This window comes from Neoarius graeffei, chromosome 27 (genome assembly GCF_027579695.1).
Source record: "Neoarius graeffei isolate fNeoGra1 chromosome 27, fNeoGra1.pri, whole genome shotgun sequence".
NCBI lineage: Eukaryota > Metazoa > Chordata > Actinopteri > Siluriformes > Ariidae > Neoarius > Neoarius graeffei.
Window position 1 is genome coordinate 10,166,943 of NC_083595.1, and position 26,630 is coordinate 10,193,572.

General features: G+C 43.5%; 1 protein-coding gene across 1 annotated transcript in view; it reads right to left on the reverse strand.

The window, feature by feature from the left end:
• The window catches only part of LOC132874802 (complement C3-like), a 73,383-nt gene extending 51,891 nt beyond the window's left edge, over positions 1-21,492 (reverse strand). The window contains exons 1-17 of the mRNA XM_060911208.1: positions 21,282-21,492; positions 20,118-20,730; positions 19,823-20,059; positions 18,306-18,335; positions 17,767-17,959; positions 16,970-17,135; positions 16,682-16,752; positions 14,792-14,883; positions 14,615-14,697; positions 5,353-5,440; positions 5,099-5,201; positions 2,516-2,630; positions 2,012-2,127; positions 1,784-1,927; positions 596-811; positions 306-506; positions 72-230 (exon numbers count right to left, since the gene is read on the reverse strand). Coding sequence (XP_060767191.1) covers positions 72-230; positions 306-506; positions 596-811; positions 1,784-1,927; positions 2,012-2,127; positions 2,516-2,630; positions 5,099-5,201; positions 5,353-5,440; positions 14,615-14,697; positions 14,792-14,883; positions 16,682-16,752; positions 16,970-17,135; positions 17,767-17,959; positions 18,306-18,335; positions 19,823-20,059; positions 20,118-20,730; positions 21,282-21,492 — 2,838 coding nt within the window. The remainder of the gene's footprint in view (positions 1-71; positions 231-305; positions 507-595; positions 812-1,783; positions 1,928-2,011; positions 2,128-2,515; positions 2,631-5,098; positions 5,202-5,352; positions 5,441-14,614; positions 14,698-14,791; positions 14,884-16,681; positions 16,753-16,969; positions 17,136-17,766; positions 17,960-18,305; positions 18,336-19,822; positions 20,060-20,117; positions 20,731-21,281) is intronic.
• Between the last annotated feature and the right edge of the window lie 5,138 nt (positions 21,493-26,630).

Sequence of the window (26,630 nt, forward strand, 5' to 3'; positions counted from 1 at the left end):
AGTGGATGAGTTGGAGACTCATGATCGAGTGATTTCAACAGCATGTCAAATGAATATACTTGTGACATCACCTTCTTCTGCGTCAGGCGGTTCTTACTCAACAGGAAAATGGCATTGTCAACGGCAACCAGGCTGACCTTTGCCCCGGGGTCACCTCGAACTTGAAAGTTAAAGCTGTCAGCTGGTGAATACGAGTCCGTCACTTCACCCCTCAGTGGTTCAACCTTGAGCTACAACATTCATCACGTTAACAAGCTGTCCATTAATCCAGTTAAAGAGCAAACATCAAATACAAACTGACTCACTGATCCCACACAACCGCTCTCCACGTCCACTGAAACAGAATCAGCCACCACCTCCACTCTAGAGAGCCACGGCAACACGTAGTACGCCACGAAGCGGAACGCAGGCAGCATCTCTGAAGTCACCAGCAGGGGAACGTTTGTCACTTCTTGCCCTACGATGCTAGCCCTGCCAGCGCGGATTATTCTCCCCTTATTCAACACCTAGAGTGCACAGGGAACAGTGAGCGAGGAAATGAAATTTATTGATTATAAATAATTTATTGATTCAATTGACAATGTGTGTGACTTACAATGTAGGAAACATGCTGGAGGTGGGTTCTTTCTTTCGCTGAGAAGGTACTCAGGTGCAGTTTGATGTTTAAAGTCTGTCCGACTTTCGCTGTTTTCCTGTCTAGTATGATGTAAAGCTGATTCAGCCGTGCAAAATCAAAAGGTAAGTATGGCTCCACGAACCAATCAGCCTTTGTCTGCTGTTCCTGCTTCAAATTTGGGATGACCGTCTCTGCCTGAGAAGACCATTTACAAAATACAGTTGCGTCTGGCTCAAAGGTAAGTCTGTCTCGACTATTGGTTCTGTTTTATATGATGATATTCAGCACACATAAGATTGTTTAATATGTACTAGCTTAGTGGTTAAGGTTCTTTACAAATTGTTGATTTTAAAATTCCTAATTCATGTTCAAGGATTCCCAGAGAACAACTTCTCAGCTCTTAACTGTCAGCTCTTTGGACTGAATTCTTCCTTTGTAGAGTTAATATAAAAACACAGAACTTCTGTACCATTTGAGAGGAAGTTGGAAAGGTAGATACAAATTAACAAGAGGTAGTAAATTGTTGATTCATTGCCCATAAGTACAGCTCTGGGAGTCGTGTCGGCCGTCATGTGTATGATCAAAGAGTGTATGATTTTTATAAATGGATTTAAAACTTGCATAATTGTTGATATGGTAAAGTTCTGTGTGTGGAGATGTTTATTTCACATTTATGGAAGGAGTCCCCAGTGTCAGGTCTTTGTAACTCTCAAAGCTAAATCTGTAACTAATCTGACACGGGAAGCAGGGCTTTTGAATTTGTCTGAAGCATGACAAATTAGAATTCTGATTCAAATTTGTTGGATAAATACTGGAAATTTTTTTTAAATCTTCTTGTATATAATAATATGGCCAGTCAAATCATAACCATGAACATGGCACGACAGAAGAGATGACGATAAATTGAAAATTGTGTTTGGACCCCTAAAACAATAGGCGTTTGTAAATCTGAAAGTAGAATGTCACTGTATTGGCTGTCCTGCTCACTCCATACACACCAGGACAGGAGGATCATGACATGGACTTCTAAAGCCATTGGGGTCTATACATATCACTGATATTGGTATGAATTGAGATAAAATACAATTACTGCAAATTCAAAAGTGACTGGGTCAGGGATATTCTGAAAATATAATGTGTGTGTGTGTGTGTGTGTGTTTGACTCACTGTTAACGTTATAGGTCTGCTGCCAGAAGGCATGTTAAGAGACACTTTGATGGTGCCACTGTGTGCTGTGATTGGAGTGGACAGTAAGGTGATTTTAACAGGAATGTTTGGAGCTGGGGAGCCATCATGGTGGCTAACCGTAACCTGAATCCCAAAATGCAAACATTTCAGTGAATTCGTAACACAAATCTAATTCACTGTTTATTTAGTACTATTTATGTACATTACCGTCAATTCAAATGGTAAACCCGATTTAAAAAACCTTGGTGTATCCTTGATGGCAAGCACATATGGTGCTTGGACGATTTTGATGCCCGTCTTCTCTGCATCCACTAGGTCACTTCCTGTGGATGACAATGCATCAACATACCGTAACAACATAAGTGCAATGCCAACCGAACCAACATAAAAGAAGTCAAGTGTATTAATATCGGGCTAATAGAGAATTTTAAACAAGAAAACAGCCACAAGATTAACAGTGAATGTAGACAGATTTACACTGGCCAGTCACAAATGCTCAAGCTTCAAAGCTACAAAAGACAGAAATAGAAACTGGATTTCTCTGGATACCAAATCTGTCTGAAATTTCACCCAAGAGCTTGATAGCTATTCTGTGAAGCCTAAAGCTACAGTTAAGGACCTTTGAGTAATTCTAGACGTTGCTTTGTTAACCATTTCATTTCAACGTTAAAATCGTAATCAGGATAGCGATCTGCAACAAAGATGTCCTACCTGAGCTGGTCAATACAGAAGCTTTGATATATATGGACGAGCCCACGATGCTGTTGATATCAGGGTATGCATTTTTAAGCTCGGCTATGGTCAGTGTAGCGATCCCACCATCCAGCTACAACCAGCCAAGAGTAGAAGTGTTAGATAGACAGTGAAGGCCTGGATCCTTTATCAAAAACAGTTTTGAGTGCAACATCTTTGGAAAATTGAATTCAATTACACAAAATTCCCGTTGTTTGAGAATCTTCTTGTATATTTTGTTGTAAAATCTGTCTAAAATTGTTCCGAAATTGTATTTCATTCAAGACAAAAAGCACCGTACTCTCTTATCACTCTAAAATAATGTCATCTTTTAATGACTAACACCTGATATTCATGCATTCAATCATTTTCAGCCAGAATTATATCATGGTCTCATTAGGGTTTGACAGATTGATTGATTGATTGATTCCGAACAGTAAAGAAGATATAAAAACAAAAAAAAACAACAAAAAATAAAAAATACAATCATCAAAACATTGTCATAAACAAACAGAATAGCGTAGCCACAAGGCAATAACATAATAATGTTCGGAAAGGATAATATCGACCAAATCAAATCATATATACAAATACTTATGTTATGCATACAATACATATATACAGTACATACATATACACATACCTATAACTATACACATCCATAAGTACACAGACACCCATATCATAATTATGCATATTATGCTTATATATTATATACAATTACACACACACACACACACACACACACACACACACACACACAAATACTCACTTTTTATATAATACATCCATATGTACCCATACCCACATATATACACTTATATTATCAATAGCATGTTATTGTAATTCCTCCTCCCTATACCTCATAAAGATCTGTTCCTTATACCTTTTTTTGAACTGGTTTATAGGTGTACATTTCATGAGCTCCACATTCAAACTGTTCCATAGCTTTACTCCACAAATAGAAATACTGAACATTTTTAACGTTGTCCTAGCACTGCGAATTTTAAATTTCAATTTCCCCCTAAAATTATAGCCCCCCTCTCTATCCGGGAACATTATTTGGATATTCCTTGGTACTTTATAATTCCTTACTTTGTACATTCCTAAGGCAGTTTTATATTCTATAATATCCCTGAATTTTAAACATTTTGAATTTAAGAATACTGAATTAGTATGATCTCGGTAACCAGCACTATGAATTATTCTTATAGCTCTTTTTTGAAGTATAGTTATTGCATGAAGTAAACATTTATACGTATTTCCCCACACCACTGAACAGTAATTTAAGTACGGTAAAACCAGGGAACAGTAAAGAATGCGGAGTGAATTATAGTCCAGGACGTGCTTAGCTTTACTCAACACAGATATGCTTCTTGATAGTTTCATTAGTATGTATTTTATATGTGATTTCCAATTAATTCTATCATCTATTATTACCTCAAGAAATTTATTATTAGAAACTCTTTCAATATCACCACCATCTACCTGTACATTTATTCTCATCTCATCTCATTATCTCTAGCCGCTTTATCCTTCTACAGGGTCGCAGGCAAGCTGGAGCCTATCCCAGCTGACTATGGGCGAAAGGCGGGGTACACCCTGGACAAGTCGCCAGGTCATCACAGGGCTGACACATAGACACAGACAACCATTCATACTCACATTCACACCTACGGTCAATTTAGAGTCACCAGTTAACCTAACCTGCATGTCTTTGGACTGTGGGGGAAACCGGAGCACCCGGAGGAAACCCACGCAGACATGGGGAGAACATGCAAACTCCACACAGAAAGGCCCTCGCCGGCCCCGGGGCTCGAACCCGGACCTTCTTGCTGTGAGGCGACAGCGCTAACCACTACACCACCATGCCGCCCCTGTACATTTATTGCCCTATTTATTTTATAATTATTAAATAACATGATTTTTGTTTTAGACAGATTTTATGATAATTTATTTCGATCAAACCAACTTTTTAACTGGTACAATTCTGAAGAGATTATGTTTTCTAACTCATGTAAATTTGTTCCAGAACAAAACATATTTGTGTCATCTGCAAATAATACCATCTTAAATATCTTTGATACATTGCACATATCATTTATATAAAGAATAAACAGTTTAGGACCCAATACTGACCCCTGAGTGACCCCAAAATCAATATTCAAACGAGTTGAGACAGAGTCACCCAACTTCACAAATTGTGTCCTGTTGCTCAAATAACTTTTTATCCAATTTAATACAACTCCCCTTATCCCATATTGTTCCATTCCATCTTATTAATTAATATATCATGATTAATAGTATCAAAAGCTTTTTGAAGATCAATAAATATCTCAGCGACATATTTCTTATCATCTATAGTTACTGATTTATTCAATTGATTCCATTAGTGCCATCTCTGTTGATCTATTTGCTCTAAATCCATATTGACCATCACTGAGTAGTTTCAGCATGGGAGTGCTGAACACGTGGCAGGAACACTTGCTTTTAACTCCTATGTCCATGGTATTTTATGTCCCCTTCATTGTGCCATACACAGGATCTTTATATTTCACTCACATTTGTTACTTGTTTCATGGACGGGAGTCGCACTTTGTCTCCATTTCTCTCTACTCCGAATACCACATATGCGACACCTTCCACTTTCTCACCGTACAAATATCTGAGAAAAGATTATACAGTGCAGTGATATTATTGACAGAGTAACACTGAATGAACCTGCTGTAATCTGTGTGTATATGGTAACTAAGCAACATTAGATCCAACTGATAGACACAATCACTGTCAGTAATAAAGAGTAAGATGTCACTGACCTGGCATACACTTCCACTTTCAACTCCTGATCTTCCAAACTGAAGTAGGTCTTTTTTGGGATTAGCGTGACATTGAATGCTGGTAGCACTAGAATTGATAATAAAATACACTAAGAATGCTGGTTCAATACACAAACTCCTGAAATACATTACTTTGAACAAGTATGAAGGCTTGAAATGGACTCAACTGAGATTATCAGTCACAAATCTACCCAAAATTAGCTTGTAATATTAAAGTGTTCAACAATTTAGCTCTCCTGAGTTTTCCAGGATGTATAAGACCTTTCCTGGGCTAGCAATCAGACAATGTCCTCCTATGATAGTTTGGGGTGCTCTCATCATTAGATGCCTGTGAGCATTGACAGTCATGGTAGAAGCTGAAGTTGTAGCATGGGCTTGAACATCATCATCATGTTTTCAAGTTGCTAGATAATACCAGTGTGTCACAAATACTTCTGGGATTTTCTCTTTGGGTTTACTCTCATAGATCCATTGCATTCTGTGAAACCAGGGGCGCCACTAAGTGGTACTGCAGACGGTCTTCACCAAGTCTTTATCCAAAATCTGAGCAGCCCCATTTTCCAGAGTAACTAAAATTTAAGTCTTCAAAGCGTCAGCAGAGCCTATACTCCTATACAGCTTGGAATCTTGGTTGTTGACCAAAACCAAGGAAAAGTAGGGTAGAAGTACCAAGGAAGATTTTACTTCTACCCATATGCTGCATAGAATCCTAAATGTGTCATGGCACAATCATTGGTCAAATGACTGACTGTATGGAAATCTACCCCAACTTTCATGTGTGATAAGGAAGAGGAGTCTAGCACTGTGTAGCCACGTGATGCGGCATGATCAACCCACTGCCAGAGTTCTACTCTGAGAGGCCAAGGTGAAACGGAAGGTTGGTTGGCTGGCTGGCCAGCCTCACACGACCCTCAGACCTGTCCTTGAAAGGGACACCGGCCTACCAGGAGATCACCTTAAGACAGCCATGCTTGACTGGTAGGTCTGGCAGAAGGTATCAAATCAAGTCACCAGCCTCCTGGACGACAAGTGAATAAGTGTTCACCTCCATTGCTGTGAAACCCCTAAATTATTTCTGATACAACCAGATAGCATCACAAGACAAGACAAATCATTAGTTGAATGGAGTCCACCTGTGTACAATTAAAGTGTCACATGATCTCAAGAGAAACACGCTTATTGCTGGAATCCATCAGAGTTTGTTTGTATACCCCAACAAACAGCATCATGGGAACCTGAGACAATGTTCTGGCATCAATCAAGGTTTGGTGGTTAAAAATATAATCGCAAAATTACCAAACATCCAGTGGAGCACTGGTAAATCCATTATTAAAAATGGCAAAGTGGAGATTAGTCAGAGAAGCGACCAAGAGGATAGAGAACATGGTCTGTCATGGCTTTGTCTTGATAGCTCCTTGGTCTCAGTTGAGTGCATTTGTTTTTGGCTACTGGAGCTTCGGATAACTTCTAGAGCAGGCCAAGTTTTCTGCGTTTTGCCAATTGCTTTTTGAGATTGGAATACTGTGGGTTTTTCTGCTGCTTGTACCTGTTGAATAGTCTGCTTATCTGCTGCTTGTTAGGTGCATGCTACTCCTTGTGTTTACATCTGTTTTGCTAATAGACGGGATTTGCCCATCAGTCTTGACTGTGTGAGCAATGAGCTGTTTTTTATTTGCTAATTAGCTGGGCTTTTAGTGTGGTTTCAAGCGCTCCTTCCCAAAATCTCTCCCCCTCTCCTACATCTCTCCTAACCTGTTCAACATGTCTCGACACCATACCGATTTTTTTTCTCTCATCCACAAGAGGCACTTCCATCATTATGGCCCCTTGCAAGGATGATGCTTCTCCAACCTCATCTAACCTTCAGCTACAGTACTTCCACTGACACCTTCTGGATCACTGCTGGACTATGGAACTGCCAGTCTGTCACACAGAAGACTGACTTTATTTCTGCCCATGCCTCCCTTCTGTCCCTCTACATCCTTGCATGGACAGAGACCTGGATTTCACCTGACAACACAACACCTGCAGCCCTCTCCACCTCCTTCTCCTTTTCTCATACTCCTCACCCATCTGGTCATGGTGGTGGCAGCACTGATTTGTTGATTTCTCAGTCGTGGAAGTTCTCACCTCTTCCACTCTCCCATCTCTTCCTTTGAATTTCAGTCCATTTCAGTCTCTTCTCCTGTTAACCTTTTTGTCATTGTTGTTTATCACCCTCCTGGCCCCGTGGGATGTTTCTTTGATGAACTGGACATCCTACTCAGCTCCTTCCCAGAAGATGGCATCCCACTGATGATCCTGGGAGACTTCAGCCTCCACTTACAAGCCTCCCACTCTGCTGCCTTCCTTCCTCTACTCCACTCCTTTGATCTTTCCCTGCTGAACTCTCCTCCAACCCATAAAGCTGGCAACTTTCTAGACCTGGTCTTCCTCAGAAACTGTTCTGCCTCAGATCCCACAGTTACCCCTCTTCATATATCTGACCATCACTTCATTTCATTCTTCCTCCCTCTTCCTCTCCACCCATCATCCCCCTCCTACCCCCAACTGTTACAGTCCATCAACACCTCCGCTCCCTCTCTCCCTCCTTTCTTGCCTCCTCTGTCACTGCCTCCCTTCCCCCACTTGAGTCCTTTGCCAGTCTCCCTGCTGAATCTGTTGCATCCTCCTTGCTCTCCTCATCACTGGACACATTATCTCCTCTTGTCTCCAAACCAGAAAGATCTTCCCCTCCTAGTCCCTGTATGTTCAGAACACTTTACTTCTACAGAATCAATCTACATGCAGCAGAGAGGAAGTGGAGAAAATCCAGGGTCCCTGCCAACCTGTCCCACTACCAGTCCCTTCTTGCTGAATTCACAGCCTCACTCAAATCAGCCAAGATCAAGTTTTATTACTCCAAAATTCATACCTCCATCTCCAACCCTCATCAACTGTTTTCTGTTTTCTCTCCTCAACTCTCCACCAGCTGCACCTCAGTCCTCCATTACTGCAGAGGACTTTGCGGTCTTTTTTGAGAAGATCATAGCAACCAACAACTCATTCACCATGCCTGCCCCACTCTCCCTGTCTCTTCCCCCTTGCTCTCTGCTTTTTCCCCTCTTTCCACTTCAGATGTCTCCCAGCTCCTGCTCTCTCACCATCAGACCACCTCAACCCTTGACCATATCCCCTCATCTCTCCTCCAGACCATCACCCCTGACATCCTCCCATTTATCATCTCCCTCATCAACTCCTCCTTGTCCTCCAGATACTTTCCCTCCAGCTTCAAATGGGCCCAAATCACCACTCTGCTGAAAAACCCCACCTTAGACCCCTCTGTCATCCAGAATTACCGCTCCATTTCTCTTCATCCCTTCCTGTGAAAGATGCTTGAACATCCTGTTGTGAACTAACTCTCCTCCTTTCTCTCATGGGACAACCTCCTGGATCCTCACCAGTCTGGCTTTCAAGCCGGACACTCAACCGAGACTGTGATTCTCTCTGTCAGTGAGGCACTTCATGCAGCATGTGCTGGCTCCCTCTCATCAGTCCTAATTCTCCTTGATCTTTCTGCTGCATTTGACACTGGTGATCACTCCATTCTCCTGTCATTGTCATGCTCCGCCCCAGACATCCACTCCGGAGATTACGGATCTCTCATGCCAGCACCGATCCGGACCCGGGACAGGAATTCCTTCTCCCCTGAACTCACTTCCTGGTTTTCACTGCTACTTATTTAAAGGCCATTCTCAGACTCTGTTTTTGCCAGAACATCTCATTTGCTTCTCTAGCCATTTCTGTGCCTCTCTTGCTCCTCATGGTTTTTCTCTCTAGCGATTTTCTCTTGTCCATGGTTTTTGCACTAGCGTTTTTCTGGTTCTTGTTTTTTTGCACTAAAGGTTATTTCTGGTTAATGGTTTCTTGCACTAAGGGTCTTTTCTTGTTTATGGTTTTTTGCGCTAGAGTTTTTGTCTTTGCCTATCTCGTGTTTTTGTCAAGTTGTTTGTTCTCATTTTGCCCGGACTATTTTTGCTATTTGTTTTTCATCCTGTTTTTTTTTTTATCTTTTGCCACACCCTTTCTTTCCTGTATTAAATCATCTTATTTACTGGATTACTGTCTGTGTTCTGTTTTTGGATCCTAACTTCACCATACCTCCACCAGCCCTAACAGTACATTCTGGCCAACATGGATTCAGCGGAACTCACCCATCTGAGAACGGCCATCCAGCAGCAAGGGACTCTCCTTGGAACACACCAACAAGACCTACAACAAATTACCCAGAACCTCACCACCCTGTCCAATGCACTCAACCTTCTCATCATGCAGATGTAGTGCTGTCAAGCTATGCCTACCCCTGTCTCCTACTTCAGCTCCTGCCACTGCCTTTCTCCATGAACCGAGACTTCCAGCACCTCAGCCCTACAATGGAGAACCAGGTACTTCCAGATCGGTTTTGTCTCAATGTTCATTGATCCTAGAATCGCAACCTCTGGCCTTCCCCACAAAACGCTCCTGGGTAGCATATACAATAACGCTCCTCACCGGCAAGGCCAGAGAGTGGGGAACCTCTGGGATGCCAATGCACCCTTTTGTTCCAGTTTCAAGGATTTCTCTGAGGAGATGAGGCAAACTTTTGACCGTTCTCTGTCTGGCCAGGAGGCAGCCAGAGAGCTCATGGAGCTGCGGCGGGGTCCCGGTCTACCTCGGATTACGCCATCGATTTCCGGATGTTGGCGGCTTCATGCGGTTGGAACGAGAACGCCCAGATTGACGCATTCCCGCACGGCTTGTCTGACGCCATCAAGGACAAGTTGGTATCGCGGGAACTGCCATCAGACCTCTCCAGCCTCATGGACCTCGCCAACTGCGTCGATGCTCAGATCCAGCAATGGAGGAGAGAGAAGAACCACCCCAGATTCACCTCCTCTCCACCTCTCACCGCATCCGTCGAACCCATGCAGGTAGACCAGGTTTGGGTGTCAGCGGAGGAACGACATCGCCGGCAGAGCATGGGGGCCTGCTTCTACTGCGGTCAGCTGGGACACATCTGCCGAGCCTACCTGCTAAAAGGACGAGCCCACCAGTGAATCAAGGGGCCCTGGTGGGCAACGCTCAGAACCAGTCCCCCGCTAATCATCCGTTACTTCCTGTCATCATTATCCATGACAACCAGCATCACCACCTCCAGGCCCTCGTCGACTCAGGGGTCGAGTGGTTTTTTTTTTTTTTTTAGATTATGTATTTTTATATTTATTTTTAATACCAAGGATGGCGCCTAACATGGGACTTGTTTCCCGTTCACACCAGTCTGTTTGGTTAAACTTTGTTTTTTTGTTTGTTTTTTGTTTTGTTTTGTATTTAATGTAATTTGTGTATTTAAGTTGCCCAATAAAGCTGTTAAAGTAAAGTAAAGGACAGGAAACTGATCTGCTCCGCCAGTGCCAAGCGTCTGGGAATCCCGCTACTTGCTCTTGACATCCCTCTCACAGTCCTGACACTTAATGGCACTGACTTGACCAGCATCACCCACCTTACTGCCCCGCTCACCCTAAGGACTTCCGGTAACCACTCAGAAACCATCCAGCTTCACGTCATGAACAACCCCCACGTACCCATCATCCTAGGATTACCATGGTTAATGCAACCCCCACCATAACTGGGCTGACAACACCATTCTAGGCTGGAGCCAGTCCTGCCTAGCTTCCTGTCTGAACTCCGCTGTGCCTCCTGCCAAACCACCACAGCCTTCAGCCAGTGAGTTCCCCAACCTCTCTCATGTGCCTTTGGAATATCTGGATCTCAAAGTTATTTTCAGCAAGACCTGAGCAGTGTCCCTCCTTCCTCACAGACCATATGACTGTGGAATCGACCTCCTACCCAGGACAGTGCCACCCAAAGGACGACTCTACTTTCTCTCTCTTCTGTCGAAAGGCAAGCCATGGAGAAGTACATCTCCGAATCTTTGGCAGCTGGGATCATCCATCCTTCCTCTTCCCCAGCAGGGGCAGGATTCCTCTTCGTGGAAAAGGACAAGTCGCTCCGCCCCTGCATTGACTATCAGGGTCTCAACGCCATCACAGTCAAGAACCACTACCCATTACCACTCATGACCACGGCCTTTGAACTACTCCAGGAAGCCAAGGTATTCACCAAGCTAGATCTACGCAATGCATACCATCTCATCAGGATCAGGGAAGGGGACGAGTGGAAGACGGCTTTTAACACCATCATTGGTCACTATGAGTACCTCGTGGTCCCTTTTGGCCTGACCAATGCGCCCGCAGTCTTCCAGGCACTCGTTAACGACATCTTAAGGGACTTCCTAAACATCTTCATTTTCGTGTACCTGGATGACATCCTGATCTTCTCCTGATCTCTGAAGGAACATCGGGGTCATGTCCAACAGCTTCTCCAGTGCCTGCTAGAGAACAAGTTGTTCGTCAAGGCGGAAAAGAGCTAATTTCACCAGAGCTCTGTCTCATTTCTGGGGTTCATCATCTCCCTGGCAAGGATCCAGATGGACCCCCTCAAGCTCGAGGCAGTTGCCCCATCTTTGAGACAAGATCTCCAGCGCTTCCTAGGATTCGCTAACTTCTACAGGCGCTTCATTCGCAATTTCAGCATGGTGGCTGGACCTCTCTCAGCCCTGACCTCGACCAAGACCCAATTCAAGTGAGGGGAGGAAGCAGAGAAAGCCTTTTCCACGCTCAAGCACAGGTTTACCACAGCACCCATTCTCACCATACCTGATCCTACCAAGCAGTTTATTGTTGAGGTCGATGCTTCCAAGTCAGGGGTCGGAGCTATACTATCCCAGAGGGCCAGTGACGACAAGGTCCACCCATGCTCCTTCTTCTCCTGCTGGCTATCCCCAGCCGAACGGAATTACAACGTCGGCGACCGAGAGCTACTGGCTGTTAAACTAGCCTTGGAGGAGTGGAGGCACTGGCTTGAGGGGTCGGAGCTCTCCTTCCTAGTCTGGACCGACCATAAGAATCTGGAGTATCTCAAGTCTGCCAAACACCTTAATTCCCATCAAGAAGGTCTCTCTTCTTCTCCCAGTTCAACTTCACGCTCCCCTACCACCCAGGCTCCAAGAACGGCAAACCCAACACCCTGTCCAGGATGTTTTCTTCCCACCAAGAGGAGTCTAAGCCACCCAAGACTATTGGCCCTTTTCCACTACCCTTTTTCAGCTCACTTCAGCTCGCTTCAGCTCACTTCAGCCCGACACGGCTCGTGTTTCGACTACCTTAGAGCAGCACGACTCAGCTCGCTTCAGCCCTGCTTAGCACCCAAAACTCGCACGGTTTTGGAGTAGGGCTGAAGCGAGCCAAACCAAGCCGAGTGGGGCTAGGGGCGTGAGGAGACACTCCCCTGTGTACTGATTGGTGAGGAGGAGTGTCCTCACATGCCCACACACGCCCCGCGAGCACGCTGGGATCTGTAAACACCGTAAACCCGGAAGAAGAAGAATTACGAATTACGAGAATTTCTGAAGCCTTATGCACCTCACTTCATCTATACGCTCTTGCCAGTATCTGTTGGCGTTGTCGGCGACAACAAGCCACAGCACCAAGACCAGCAACACTAATGACTCCATGTTTATTGTTTACTATCCGGGTCGTGAGACTACCGCTTAAAAGATCACTGATGTCACTGTTTGCGCCGCCTAACGACATTACGTGACGTCCACCCACTTTCGCTAACTCCACCCAATGTGTCCACCCACTTCCAGCCAGCACGGTTCAGCGCGGTTGTAGTCGAAATGCAACTCCAACAGCCCCACTCAGCTTGACTCAGCCCAACTCAGCACGGCACGGCTCAGCCCAACTCAGCCGCATTGGTAGTGGAAAAGCGGCATATCCTTCCTCCACACTGCCTGGTGGGAGCTGCCATTCTAGAGGTTGAGACGCTTGTGCAGAAGGCCCTGGAGCAGGACCCCAGTGAAGGTAACCCCAACAACATTCCTCCTAACCATCTGTTTGTTTCCTGTCCTGTGTGAACCCAGGTGCTGCAGTGAGGTCATGGCTCCAAGCTGGCCTATCATCTGGGAGTCACCTGAACCCTGACACTCATCCAGCAGTGCTTTTGGTGGCTATCCATCAAGGAGGATGTCCAGGAGTTCGTGGCAGCCTGCGACACATGCCCCCGGAACAAGACAACCAATCGACCCCCTGCCGGCTTGCTAAGACCCCTCCCAATTCCACATCAACCTTGGTCTCACATTGCCCTGGACTTCGTCACAGGACTCCCCAACTCGGGTGGCAACACATGCATCCTCACCGTCACTGACCGTTTCTCCAAGACCGTCCATTTCATTCCTCTGCCCAAGCTCCCCTCAGCCAAAGAAACCGCAGAATTACTCATCCACCATGTCTTCTGCCTACATGGACTACCCACCGACCTCGTTTCTGACTGGGGCCCTCAGTTCACTGCACAGTTCTGGAGGGCCTTCTGCAAACTCATCGGGGCCACCTGTAGTCTCACCTCAGGCTTCTACCCACAAACCAACGGCCAGGCAGAACGGGTGAACTAGGCTTTAGAGGTTGCACTCGGTTGCATGGCGTCCAGGGATGCCAGTTCTTGGAGTAAGTACCTACCCTGGATCGAGTACGCTCATAACACTCTTCCTTCATCTGCCACAGGTCTCTCACCCTTCCAGTGCTCCCTAGGTTACCAACCACCATTCTTCCCCAACCAAGAGGAGGAGGTCGCCGTACCCTCAGCCCAGACCTTCATACGCCGCTGCAGGAGGATGTAGGCATTGGCCCAGAGAAAACTTATTCGCTCCGCCCTTGCATCCAAGAGGCAGGCCGACAAACACCGCTCTAAGGCACCCACTTACCGGGTGGGGCAACGAGTCATGATCTCCACATGCCATCTGCCACTCAGAACCATCTCCCGCAAGCTGTCTCCCAGGTACCTAGGACCCTTCCTCATCAAAAAGGTAATCAAGCCATGTTCTGTCAGACTGGCACTACCACTCACCATGTGACGCATCCACCCCATGTTCCACGTGTCACAGCTTAAATCTCTGGTCTCTAGTTCTTTGCTTTAGTACTATTACTCCTAATAAAAATAATAAATTGATGGGATAATACAGATTGGATTTTAAAAGCATATTTTTAAACAAAACTATCAAATGTATGCACCATTTTTGTCTGGCATTAAAAAGTCTTGAATATTTCAGTTTATGAAAAAAAAAACACCTCACAAGCCCAGACAATGTTAAACAAATATAAATACATACCATACTTTTTCACCTCAAAATCAGCACTAAATGTATTCTCTTTCCAGTGGTCAAATTTGGCAACAACCTTCCACTTGCCCTCTCTGTAAAAATAGTAAAAGTATAAGGGTGAGTAATTGGAAATCCTAAAAAGAAAAAAAAAAAAAAAACATGGATATCTAACAACTGCATACATACTTGACGATCTCTGAAAGTCCGTAAAAGTTGGAGTGAACGCCGTTTTGTGCTTTGCTCCTCGGGGTGGTATAGACTGTAATTCCATCAGGATTCTGAAACAATGACGATTAGTGACACCAAATTATGGCTTCAAAACACTAACATACAAGATTTAAATACTATATTTTAAAAACATAAGGAACTCTACCCCCAAATTAATTCATTCTTGGAAAGCACTATCTGCCCTCTTCCACATACATGAGCTTTCAGATGCCCATGATTGGTTAATGTCACTGTGATTGACAGTGCAGCGAGTATGACGCCCCTCCCACCCAGGGAACAGCCACATTTGCTCTCTTGACTCCCAGCTGTGGATGGCTGTGGCATCTTCAATATTTGAACTCACGATCTTTACCACTTGGGAACTTTTCTGTCTGGCAACTTGTTTCTGTTAGACACTTAGTGTAATGGTATTATTTCTTGCAAAAACCTTTTGTTGCATATGTTAACCTTCTGGCAGAAAAGCTGATGATTGATACATGCATTTTAATTCCAATGTCCAAATTATATACACCCTCTGGTGTGTGTGAGCATTTTGTGTGTACATGAGCTGGAAAACTATGATGTTTCATTTTGCTGTTGGCCAAGTATGCTCTGATTGTGAGCCAAGTAAATAAAATGTTCAAGTTCAAAGCTCACTCTGGGTCTGCTGTGACAAAATCGATAGACCAGGGCATGGATTTCTCCACGACTATGCAATAAGCAAAATTTTTCAGAAAATGTGTGGTACGTCCCGATCAAATATTGTCTATAATTAAACTAACATTAAAAAAGGTTGCCCCCCCCCTTGGTCCTGTTACACACAAACTCTGCAAAACAACCTTACTGTCAGTAACAGTGCTGAAAACCTGAGCTCAGAGCAACCTCCAAACATGGCCGCTCCAGACTACAACTCCCAAGCGCCACAGTGCCCCTCATCTCCAGAATACTAACGAGTGCACCTGTCTCTAATTATTAATCAGTAGTCACTCCCTTATAAGTGCTGCAGTCACAAACACACATTGCGAAGTATCGTTCTGTCTCTCCGTACCTGATCATACAAAGCCTTCTGATTTCCTGACTGACTGCTTGTGCTTAGACTCTGTTTGTTTTATTTCCTGACTCCGTTTCCTCGCCTGCTCTCTGATATCCCGCTAGTTGATCAAACGACCTTTGCACGTCCCTGATTATGACTTCAGCTTACCGAGTTGGATTTGTTGACAGTTTGCCACACATGCTTTTCCCTACGCTTGCATCTAAGTGCCTGCACCATGACACTTACTAAGTATCTAATCACACACTTCAAACGGTGTAGATTTTCACAAATAAACATACTTGTAACATTAAGCCCTTTCTGTTGATTGAATATAAGAAAAAATTTTTTGGATTTTTGTGGAAACGAGTACAACAGCACAACCAACACTCACAAGAAAAATGAGCCCCAGAATGGTATGAAGAAGCATCGCAGGGGCTGATTTCTTTCTAGCCCAGACTGTAGACTCATGCAGCCCATGACTGACAATCATGTCATGTGATTATACAGAGTGAAAAGCTTACTAGATTTAATCTGCATTTTTCAGACACATCCTCAGCACAACATCAGCAGTGAATGAAAAGACGCTTGTGAAATGTGTTCAGAATATGAGAAAGGTGGATTATATTTTTCAATCATGCTTCCCCTTCCCAAAATGCCTTTGGACAAGAAACTAAAAGTAGATAGACTAAGCACCAATGTTACAGGTTTCAATGAAAATTTTTCTGTTTAACATGTTTGGAATTTGAAGGAAACACAACAGGAACCCAGACTCATCGTTTCATTGTCAAGCTATAGATAAATATTCAGTTTTAGAAGAAGAGCTGAACAGGCTTTACCTGGATTTCAACGGAAATGGTGCCATTGAAAGCCTGAAAGTCTGTGTTGGAAATAAAAGCTCGGCACCGCACTGTACAAGAGGGGGAGAAAAAGACAGTATCCACAATTCAACAACAGTGTTGTGTGTTAATATCATAAAATAAAAGTAATGAAGCTCAACCAGGTGGAATGTCCTTCCTCTTTCTGGCTCAGAAGCATTTCCGCTTGACATGACATTTTGGAAATGAGTGAACATGAAAACATGAGTGAAAGTCTGAGACAAGGTTTAACCGTGTGACAGTTGTTACCTGTGTCTCCTGGGTTATAGACGGGCTTGTCAGTCTGGATGAAGATATAACCAGACAGAAAGGACACTTTACTGACATGGTTAATCTCCTGGAAGTGTCCGAATTGGGCGGCTAGCTGGATATACTTGGTCCCTTTCTCTTCTGGTTGCAGGAGGTGTGGATTAATCTGTGTAGAAGGTTTGGCTTCATCAGTTAAAACTGTTAAAATATATTTAACAGGTCTGATCTAAAATCTCAGAAATCTCTATTACTGAAACTTGCCAGTAATAACAGCTGTGTAAAGTTCAAATCCCAGACAGACACTGGGGGGGAACAATCCAGGTGGGATAAGATTTATGAAAATGGGTTTGTTAAGCTGGAGGATGTGTGGCGTAATACGTTTTGTGCAGACTTATTGGCTTTTGTACTTGAATATATCTCAGTCTTGGGCATTGCTGTTGCTAAATATGGTCTTATTCTTGAAGTTAAACTAAAGGCTTGGCCTCAAAAAGGATTTGATTGGTTCTCAGTCTTGATCTTGATTCCTGGTCTTGGAATTGACAATGGGGGTCTTGACTCCAGCCGCAATAGTAAGTAAGATCAATTTGCATGAGATAAGTGATCTCTGTGTAAAGATAGGTGGCCATGTCTTCATGATGTATGGATGCTTGTCAGATTAAAAAATTCAATGAGTACTACATACACATCATTTAAACTCAAACTGACTGTTCTGACCTGGATTCTGGCCTGTGGCCAAGCAAGTTGTACTTAATCAACAGTCGATCACATGGAACAAACATGGAACAAATTTAATTTACCTCAATATCTTGGAGGAAGCTGTAGTTATTATCTGAGTTGAGAGTGATGGTTCCGTGCCACAGCTGCCTTGCCTTGCTTGGGAAATCGTATACTGAGAGAGAAACAGTGACAGGCTCAGAAAGTCCAAATGCCTCCAGCAGAATGTTTTCTTTACTTTCCACTCTCAGGACTGCTGGAGTCACCAGCACAAACCTACAGAACAAAAGCAGACACAGTACTCTCTCTCAGTTTCCCTCAACATCTTGTTCATGACCAGTTCTGTTTGGCCTTGTGCTAGCTTAAATCTTCCACAACACAATAGTAATTTCAGCTAAAAGTGAATATCTAGAGTTCTGCAATAAAAATATAATTCAAGAACGAGAAGCTGATGAGACAGCGACTGTCAGGAACTAACTCATTTCCCAGCTGTCCCTCAGCATTAAATGGATCTATAAATGAATAAAAATGTATGATTACTTTTTTTACATTTTGAAATCCAACCCAGATTTTTGAGTATGAGTGAGAGAGAGAGAGAGAGAGAGAGAGATCATTTCCTCACTTTGGTGCCAGGTCGAAGTTCGGCTCCTTTCTGCAAACACAGAGAATACACTCTCACTGTCAAACAATTGTACTGAATATAAAACCAAAGCAATTATATCCTTGATGTAATTACAAATTATGACAATGTCCTTCTGATGCAGTTTGCTAATTAGTAGAGCAAACACTTTTTGAGAAACTGGTAGCTCACGGTACGTATAAATCATACAAAAAAGGATGATCGTATCGATCAAGGAAAACAATCAGTGTTAATTTCCACGTTTTCTATTCATTCTGAATAGCAGCACACACATTTAATAAACTCTGACACATACCTCCAACGATTAAGCCAGGGCCTGGAAGAGAATTATACAGGCAAAGATCAAGCATGAATGAATGAGTAAAACAAATTGGTGAAAACACACACACAGTGCCTTATCTTACACTAATACACACTTGTAGTGTAGACATTTGTGGCCAACAGTACAGTCTAATCCAACCTTGTGCTTAATGTCCAGTTTAATGTATAAAAGCTGGAATGTTTTGGCAGAGAAAAAACAAAATAAAATAACTTACCGTCTGTAGCTTCTACCGGTATCTTCAAAAATTTGAGCATTTAATTTGTTACACATAGACAAAATGCATAACAGCAGCGTTAAAGACCGCATCCTGACAGATGATCTGCTCCACAAAGTAGAACTACAAAGCTAATGGCAAATATGTTCTCTTCCCTTTTAGCCGGCCCACTATTTCACAATTTTCAATCGATTATAGATGCCAGGAAATGTTACGACAAGTCCGTGCAGCCTGGAAAAATACTTCCCATGGTGAAATTTGGACATTTCCAATGATGTATTCTGACTTTCCTAAACTGACATTGATGTCCTATTTGCACATCTCTTCATGACAAATACAATTCCAACATTTTCAATTGTGGTTACTCCCAAAAGTGAAAAAAAAAAAAACAACTTTCAATTCCACTGAAAGATGCCTCATCCACCTGATTATCAGGATCATCCACACCCGGCTGTGTCTCAGCACCTGAGGTAAAAGTCAACATTCATATAGGTAATCGTATGGGGTCGAGTAAAATTAAGGATTAATTTCACGAGTGATTTCGAAGTTTTGCGACTCGGGCAATTTCAAAACTTCGAAATCACGAGTGAAATTGATCCTTAATTTTACGAGGAACCATATGATTACTTGTTTATAATACATAGGGCCAAATTACTTAATTCTGACACGACACGAGGACCGCATTTCCACAGAATATCTTCTTGTTTCATCAGGCTTTTGGACTTGTTTGGCTTTTTACCCATTCCAACGAACTAGCCAATAGCATTTCAAAAATACTGCCCCATGTTAAGGAAAAAAGCCCTCCTTGATTGACCAATCAGAATTGAGTAACTTGGCCCTATGTATTATAACTGAACCAATCAGGGCGCAAGACTATCTTGCACATTTGAATCAGTTTCTAAAGCGTCTTTCATCTCTCTCAGGATCCCTCGTAATCGAGTAGGCTTGTCTAATCAAGTTCACTTATGCACCCGCTGGTGGCTTACAAGCCCTATTCTGGAGGCGCACATTTTGCCGCATGTGGAGCAGGTGTTAAGAGCAGACTGTGGCCGACAAGGGGCACGTTCATCATGCTCTTTGCGGCGCTGGTGCTTTGCTTCCACCTTGCGACGGCGCTCCTGCTCAAAGAGCGCCACGCCCTCCGTAACTGAGGCTCGCCAACCATCTCTGTTGCGTGCCAGGTCTTCCCAGGCCGGCAGACTGATGTTACACACCTTGATTTGCTTTGAGATTGTCCTTGAAACGCTTTTGTTGTCACCCTTGTGATCTAGTGCCTGATCTCAGCTCCCCATAGAAAATCTGTTTTGGGAGGTGTGAGTCGTCTAGTCTGACCACATGCCCAGTCCAATGTAGTTGATTTTTCATTATTAAGGCCTCAATGCTGGTACAGTGCGCTTCATCAAGAATGCTGTTATTGGTCCGTCGATCCTGCCAGGTCACACCCAGGATTCGGCGCAGACAGCGCTGATGATATTTTTCGAGGCAGTTGAGGTGTCTCCTATAGGTTGTCCAAGACTCCGAGCTGTATAAACGGGAGGGTAGCACAACAGCCTTGTAAACAAGGCATTTAGTGTCTTTCTTTAGCTCCCTCTCTTCAAACACTCTCTCACGCAGCCTACCGAAGGCATAGCTTGCGGCTCTTAGATGGTGTGTGATTTCAGCATCGATGTCAGCTTTTGTTGATAGAACACTACCTAGGTAGGAGAAGCTCTGAACGTTCTTGAGCATGGACCCGCTGATACTCAGGAAAGAGGGTTTGGACGGCTGACCAGGAGCAGGTTGGTAAAGGACCTCCATCTTCACGTTTACAGAGAGGCCGAGGCTCTCATACGCGTGCGTGAAAGCACCCAGAATGGCTTGGAGTTGACCTTCTGATGTGGTGCAAACGCAATTATCATCTGCGCACTGTAGCTCTATGAGTGAGGTTATAGCAGTCTTAGTTCTTGCCTTCAGCCTTCGAAGATTAAACAGCCCCCCGTCCATTCTATAGACGACCTCTACATCAGCCTCTCTCAACTGAGGTGCCGTCTGGCTTTGTTAGGGGTGCTGTCAAAAAATTATATATTCTAACATTGAAATAAATAAAAGGAATTAAAATTCCAAAAAATGATAGTTACACTAATGCAGATCATTGCCGCCTCATGCATCATCAAAATTTGTCTCACGGCCCCCTTTCCCATGTCACAACGTCACTGCTGGGGTCAGCGTGACTGTGTATATTTTATATGGGGGTGCCTTGAGAATTTGCATACTTCTGAAGGGTGCCATGACTGAAAAAAGGTTGAGAAATGCTGCTCTACGCCATCGGGCAGTCGGTCTTGTATTAGATGGAAAATGGCTGATATGAAGATGGAGAAAAGAGTAGGTGGGATTACGCAGCCTTGTTGTACGCCAGTTCGTACTTCGAAGGCCTCACTGTCACCTTGGCTGCTGAGAACTCTGGCGGACATGCCATCATGAAGGAGTCTAAGGATAGTGATGAACTTTTCAGGGCAGCCATATTTAGCCAGAATTCGCCACAGAGCTACTTGGTTGATGGAGTCAAATGCCTTTGTCAGATCTATAAAGGCCATATAAAGTGATTGACGCTGCTCCCGACATTTCTCTTGCAACTGCTGGGTAGTGAAGATCATGTCTGTTGTTCCTCTCTAAGGATGGAATCCACATTGAGACTCTGGTAGAAAGCCTTCAGCATGAGGGATTAGACGATTGGCGAGGATTCTGGTGATAATCTTTCCAGCAATGGCAAGGAGGGAAATGCCACGGTAGTTCCCACAGTTGGATTTATCTCCTTTCTTGAAAATCTTAACTATGTCTGCGTCCTGAAGGTCTGATGTTATTTCCTCCATCTGCCAGATAAGAAGAATGAGTTGGTGAAGACGCTGAGCAAGTTCATTGCCTCCGTGCTTAAAAATCTCTGCAGGTATGCCATCAACACCCGGGGCCTTGCCGTTTTTCATTTGACTGATCGACGATTTTATCTCACCCAGACTGGGTTCTGCCCCTAGCTCAGCATTCATTGGCGACTGCGGGATCTTATCAAAGACGGATTCGTCCACTGAGGAGTCACGGTTCAGAAGATCCTGGAAGTGATGTTTCCAGCGCTGATAGATGCTCTCTGTATCTTCCAAAAGGCTTCCATATTTGTCTTTACTGGGCATCTCGTCACATGTGCTAGGTCCAAAAATGGTTCTGGTAGCACTGAAAAAGCCACGAGTATCCCCTCTGTCGGCAAGATCTTGAAGCTGCTTTGCCTTGGCGGCCCACCACTGATCTTTCATATGGCGAATCCGCCTTTGGACCTCAGCCCATATGTTGTGATAGGCAATGCGTTTAGCTTCATTAGTAGGATCATTTTGCCAGGTGCAAAAGGCCTTCCTCTTCCCGGATATAAGTTCTTCAATAGCGTGATCGTTTTCGTCAAACCAGTCCAGACGTTTCCTAGTTCTGTAGCCGATAGAGGCTTCACTGCTTGACAGAATGACTGCTTTCAAAGTCTCCCAGTATTCCTCACCACTATCGCCATGGACGGACGAGAGGGACTGGTTTAGAGCAAGCTGCAGTTTTTCACACAGCACAGGGTCTTTTAACCTTTCAACATCCAGTCGCCTTTTCAGTTGTTTTGCTGTATGCCGTCTCCTTCGGTGAAGCTTTAGAACGATGATTGAGCATACAAGTTGGTGGTTAGTCCAGCAGTTGTCTGCACTAATGATTGATTTGGTGACTTTGACATCTTTCAGATCGAGTGCTCAAACAATGACAGTCAATCAGATGCCAGTGCATGGATCTTGAGTGTTGCCAAGTAGTTTTAAATTTGTTCTTTTGGCAGAACAGGGTATTGGTGATTACAAGCTGGTGTTCCGCACACAGGGTGAGCAAGAGAACTCCATTAGAGTTGCATTTCCCCACTCCTTCCTTGCCAATTATCCCTTTCCAGAGTTCACATTTGAATCAGTTTCTAAAGCGTCTTTCATCATCACACAGTGACACAACACGAGGATTTTGGACAGGATTTTAACATCTTTCAGGATTGATCCCGGATATTTCTCTTGTCTCGGATGCCGATCCAATGCTGCCTGCATTACTTTAAGAGAGTCTGGTTCGTTGTTTTCCCCATTTTCTTTCCTTACTTCTGCAAACTGCGATAGCACCTTGTCTAACTCACAGCATTCATACCGTATGCCACTAGAGTGTCATTTATTTGTCTTTCTGTGGCCCATTTCTTAAACACGGAAAGCCAAAAATTTATACTTTTTTAATATTTTCATTTTCACTTGCAGTTTTCAATTGGTTTATCATTTCTTCGTCAAATATAGCAAAACGCGGCATTGCTGAGTCAGCAGAGTTAGCCATTTTGTTGACAAAATTTGCTAATATTTGTAACGATAACCAAGCAACAAACTAGCCAGTAGCATTTCAGAAACATGGCCCTGTATTAAGGAAAAAAGCCCTCCTTGATTGGTCAGTCAGAATTGAGTAATTTGGCCCCATGTATTATAAGCAAATAAACACAAGCTCGAATGATCTCCATTCCCGCTATAGTTGGAGGAGAAATAATTACCGATTAATTCAGAGAAAGTCTTGCTGGATTAAAAATAGGGATTTTAAACATTATTGTGCTTAGTTTACTGCTACTGCTGCATTTGTTAAACTAACTCATGACACAACATCTTTACATGCAGACACCAAGACACGAAGCAGTCTAAATAAAAACAACAAGAAAAATTCTTTCATAGACTCAGTGTTGGCCTGTCCATGCAGTTTTAATACTGGGGCTGCTTATACTGTATGCTCTATGGCTTTTTAATACATTTGAGCCTTAATTACTTTCTCCTGATACAGACGGTCCAACATGGACAGCATAAAGAGAAAGATTTGCACTTCCTGTAAATGGTACGTGCCTGAAATAAATACCTTCCCACAGTGAAATGTCCCCAAACCAAAAAATAAATGCCTCGCTCACTGCTGAATTCCCCCTGATCCAGAATAAATAAATCCCATCTCATTATATCTTCAATTAAATACAAATTAAATCAATGAATATGCCTTGGTGTTTCTCAGTATAGCTGTAATGAAATCTTTCAGTGTGATTTTTTTTTTTCCAATTTAATCCGAATTTAAAATCTGAGAGTTGTTTTCTTTTTTCTTTTTTTTCTGAGAGGAAAGAAGGTGGTGTTTGCGCTTCTCTGATGGTCCCAAGGTCAGAAAACACGCATACTTTAAGATCTCTGTAAACACAGATAACAGATCTTAAACATGGGAATTAGTGATTTGTGATTGGTCAGGCATTTAAACAGAGGAGTTTTCATTACCCAAGTTGTCCCACAACACTCTTGTAGTCTTTGCCATCTCTTCTAGAAAACTTAGAAAACTTCACGACTCAGCAGCAAAGGCTGGTTCGGTTGAAAATCAGACATTATTAGACATAAACAACAAGGGATTCTGACACAGTTGAAATGAAAACGTACTTTCATCACAGTTGTACTGAAGCACTTTTCCAAAATGAAGCAAAACCCACTCTTCACCACAGCAATGGTCATCAATCCAAGTAAACAAATGCAGCTAGGTAATGCACTTCATTTAAAATTAACTAGCTAACATTATAAACAAAGATTCTAGTAGCTTAAGAGCATGAACATTGCATGTGTATGGTTTCCATGGCCACTATTTAACCAGAGTAATATAAATAGAACTAAATAAAATGTTCTGTGATGAATATTAAGTAGGTCACTCATTTCAGTTTTGTTTATGGCTGCATCCCCAAAGATGAATGTTTCCACCAAACTCTGGGAGATTTATGCCCTTTATTTTAACTGTTTCTTGTTAATAATTAAACAACTGTTTAGTCCAATGTAATACTATGACGAAAGAAGAAAGACTTCAGAAGTGATACAGGTTTAGCTTTTATTTTTTGATAAGCAGGTAAGGTGTTAATTTGTTCTCTAATTTGGTGGCGAGGTAGTGAATGGTGGATGACAATCAGCCAGTTTATCCTTGTGAAATTTATCATCATTACCCAGGTATTTTAGTGAAAAGATAAGACAGTTATTGGCTGAGCAGTTGTATTTCCGGATTTTTTTTTTTTTATTTTAACCCCAGTCATTTTGGACAAGAGCAAGTCAATCAAGGCTTCTGCTCACACTAGGTGGTCTCATCTCTCATCTCATTATCTCTAGCTGCTACAGGGTCACAGGCAAGCTGGAGCCTATACCAGCTGACTACGGGTGAAAGGCAGGGTACACCCTGGACAAGTCGCCAGGTCATCACAGGGCTACACTAGGTGGTGTGTATTTCGTTCACTTTAAACTGTTACCTGTTAAGTGCCATTTGGAACAGTCAGTTCTTGAAGTTGATGTGTTGGAAGCAGGAAAAATGGGCAAGTGTAAGGATCTGAGCAACTTTGACAAGGGCCTAATTGTGATGGCTAGATGACTGGGTTTGAACATCTTCAAAATGGCACATCTTGCGGGGTGTTCCCAATATGCAGTGGTTAGTACCTACCAAAAGTGGTCCAAGGAAGGACAAACCCTGAACCGGTGACAGGGTCATGGGCAGTTAAGGCTCAGGGATCTGCATGGGGCATGAAAGCTAGCCCATATGGTCCAGTTCCACATAAGAGCTACTGTAGCACAAACTGCTGAAAAAGTTACTGCTAACACCTTTCTGTTTTTGCCAGCATTAACTTTTTCAGCAGGTTGTGCTACAATAGCTCTTCTGTGGCAGTTTTTGTTTGCTGTGTGTTGCTAGGAGTGAACATGTTGTACTGAGTTTTATGCTGAAGATGTGCTTATGATCACACAGTCTCACACCTTAGATGTTGGTATCAGAGCATTGGATCATTACTTGATACCATTATCTGGATCTCATCTCATTATCTCTAGCTGCTTTATCCTGTTCTACAGGGTCGCAGGCAAGCTGGAGCCTATCCCAGCTGACTATGGGCGAAAGGCGGGGTACACCCTGGACAAGTCGCCAGGTCATCACAGGGCTGACACATAGACACAGACAACCATTCACACTCACATTCACACCTACGGTCAATTTAGAGTCACCAGTTAACCTAACCTGCATGTCTTTGGACTGTGGGGGAAACCGGAGCACCCGGAGGAAACCCACGCGGACACGGGGAGAACATGCAAACTCCACACAGAAAGGCCCTCGCCGGCCACGGGGCTCGAACCCGGACCTTCTTGCTGTAAGGCGACAGTGCTAACCACTACACCACTGTGCTGCCATTATCTGGATCTATGTAACCTAATCATTATATCAACATTCTAGCATTTTATCCTTGTTAGATACGTCTGCACTCAGGTCAGTTTTGCAGCTGCTGCATGTAGAAAGCAAATGAAGGTCTAATTAAGTGGAGCTGCACCATTGCTCTCGCTAATAGAAACATTCCACTCAAATCCGTTACAGGAGCTATTCTCGTGTACATCAGGCAACTCATTGTACACTGTTACCACCTGCAGAAGGAGACAAAGAAAGAAATATCAAACAAAGCTAATAATTGGGTTTTATATGTGATGTACAACATACCTCCAGTATCCCTTGACCACTTCCTGAGGCCACCACTGTGAAGTTTTTTTTTAAAGATTTTTTTGGGGGCTTTTTTTCACCTTTATTGGATAGGACAGTGTAGAGACAGGACAGGAAACAAGCAGGAGAGAGACGGGGAGGGATCGGGAAACGACCTCGGGTCGGAATCGAACCCGGGCCCTCGGATTTATGGTATGACGCCTTAGCCACCTGAGCCACGACGCCCCCAACCATT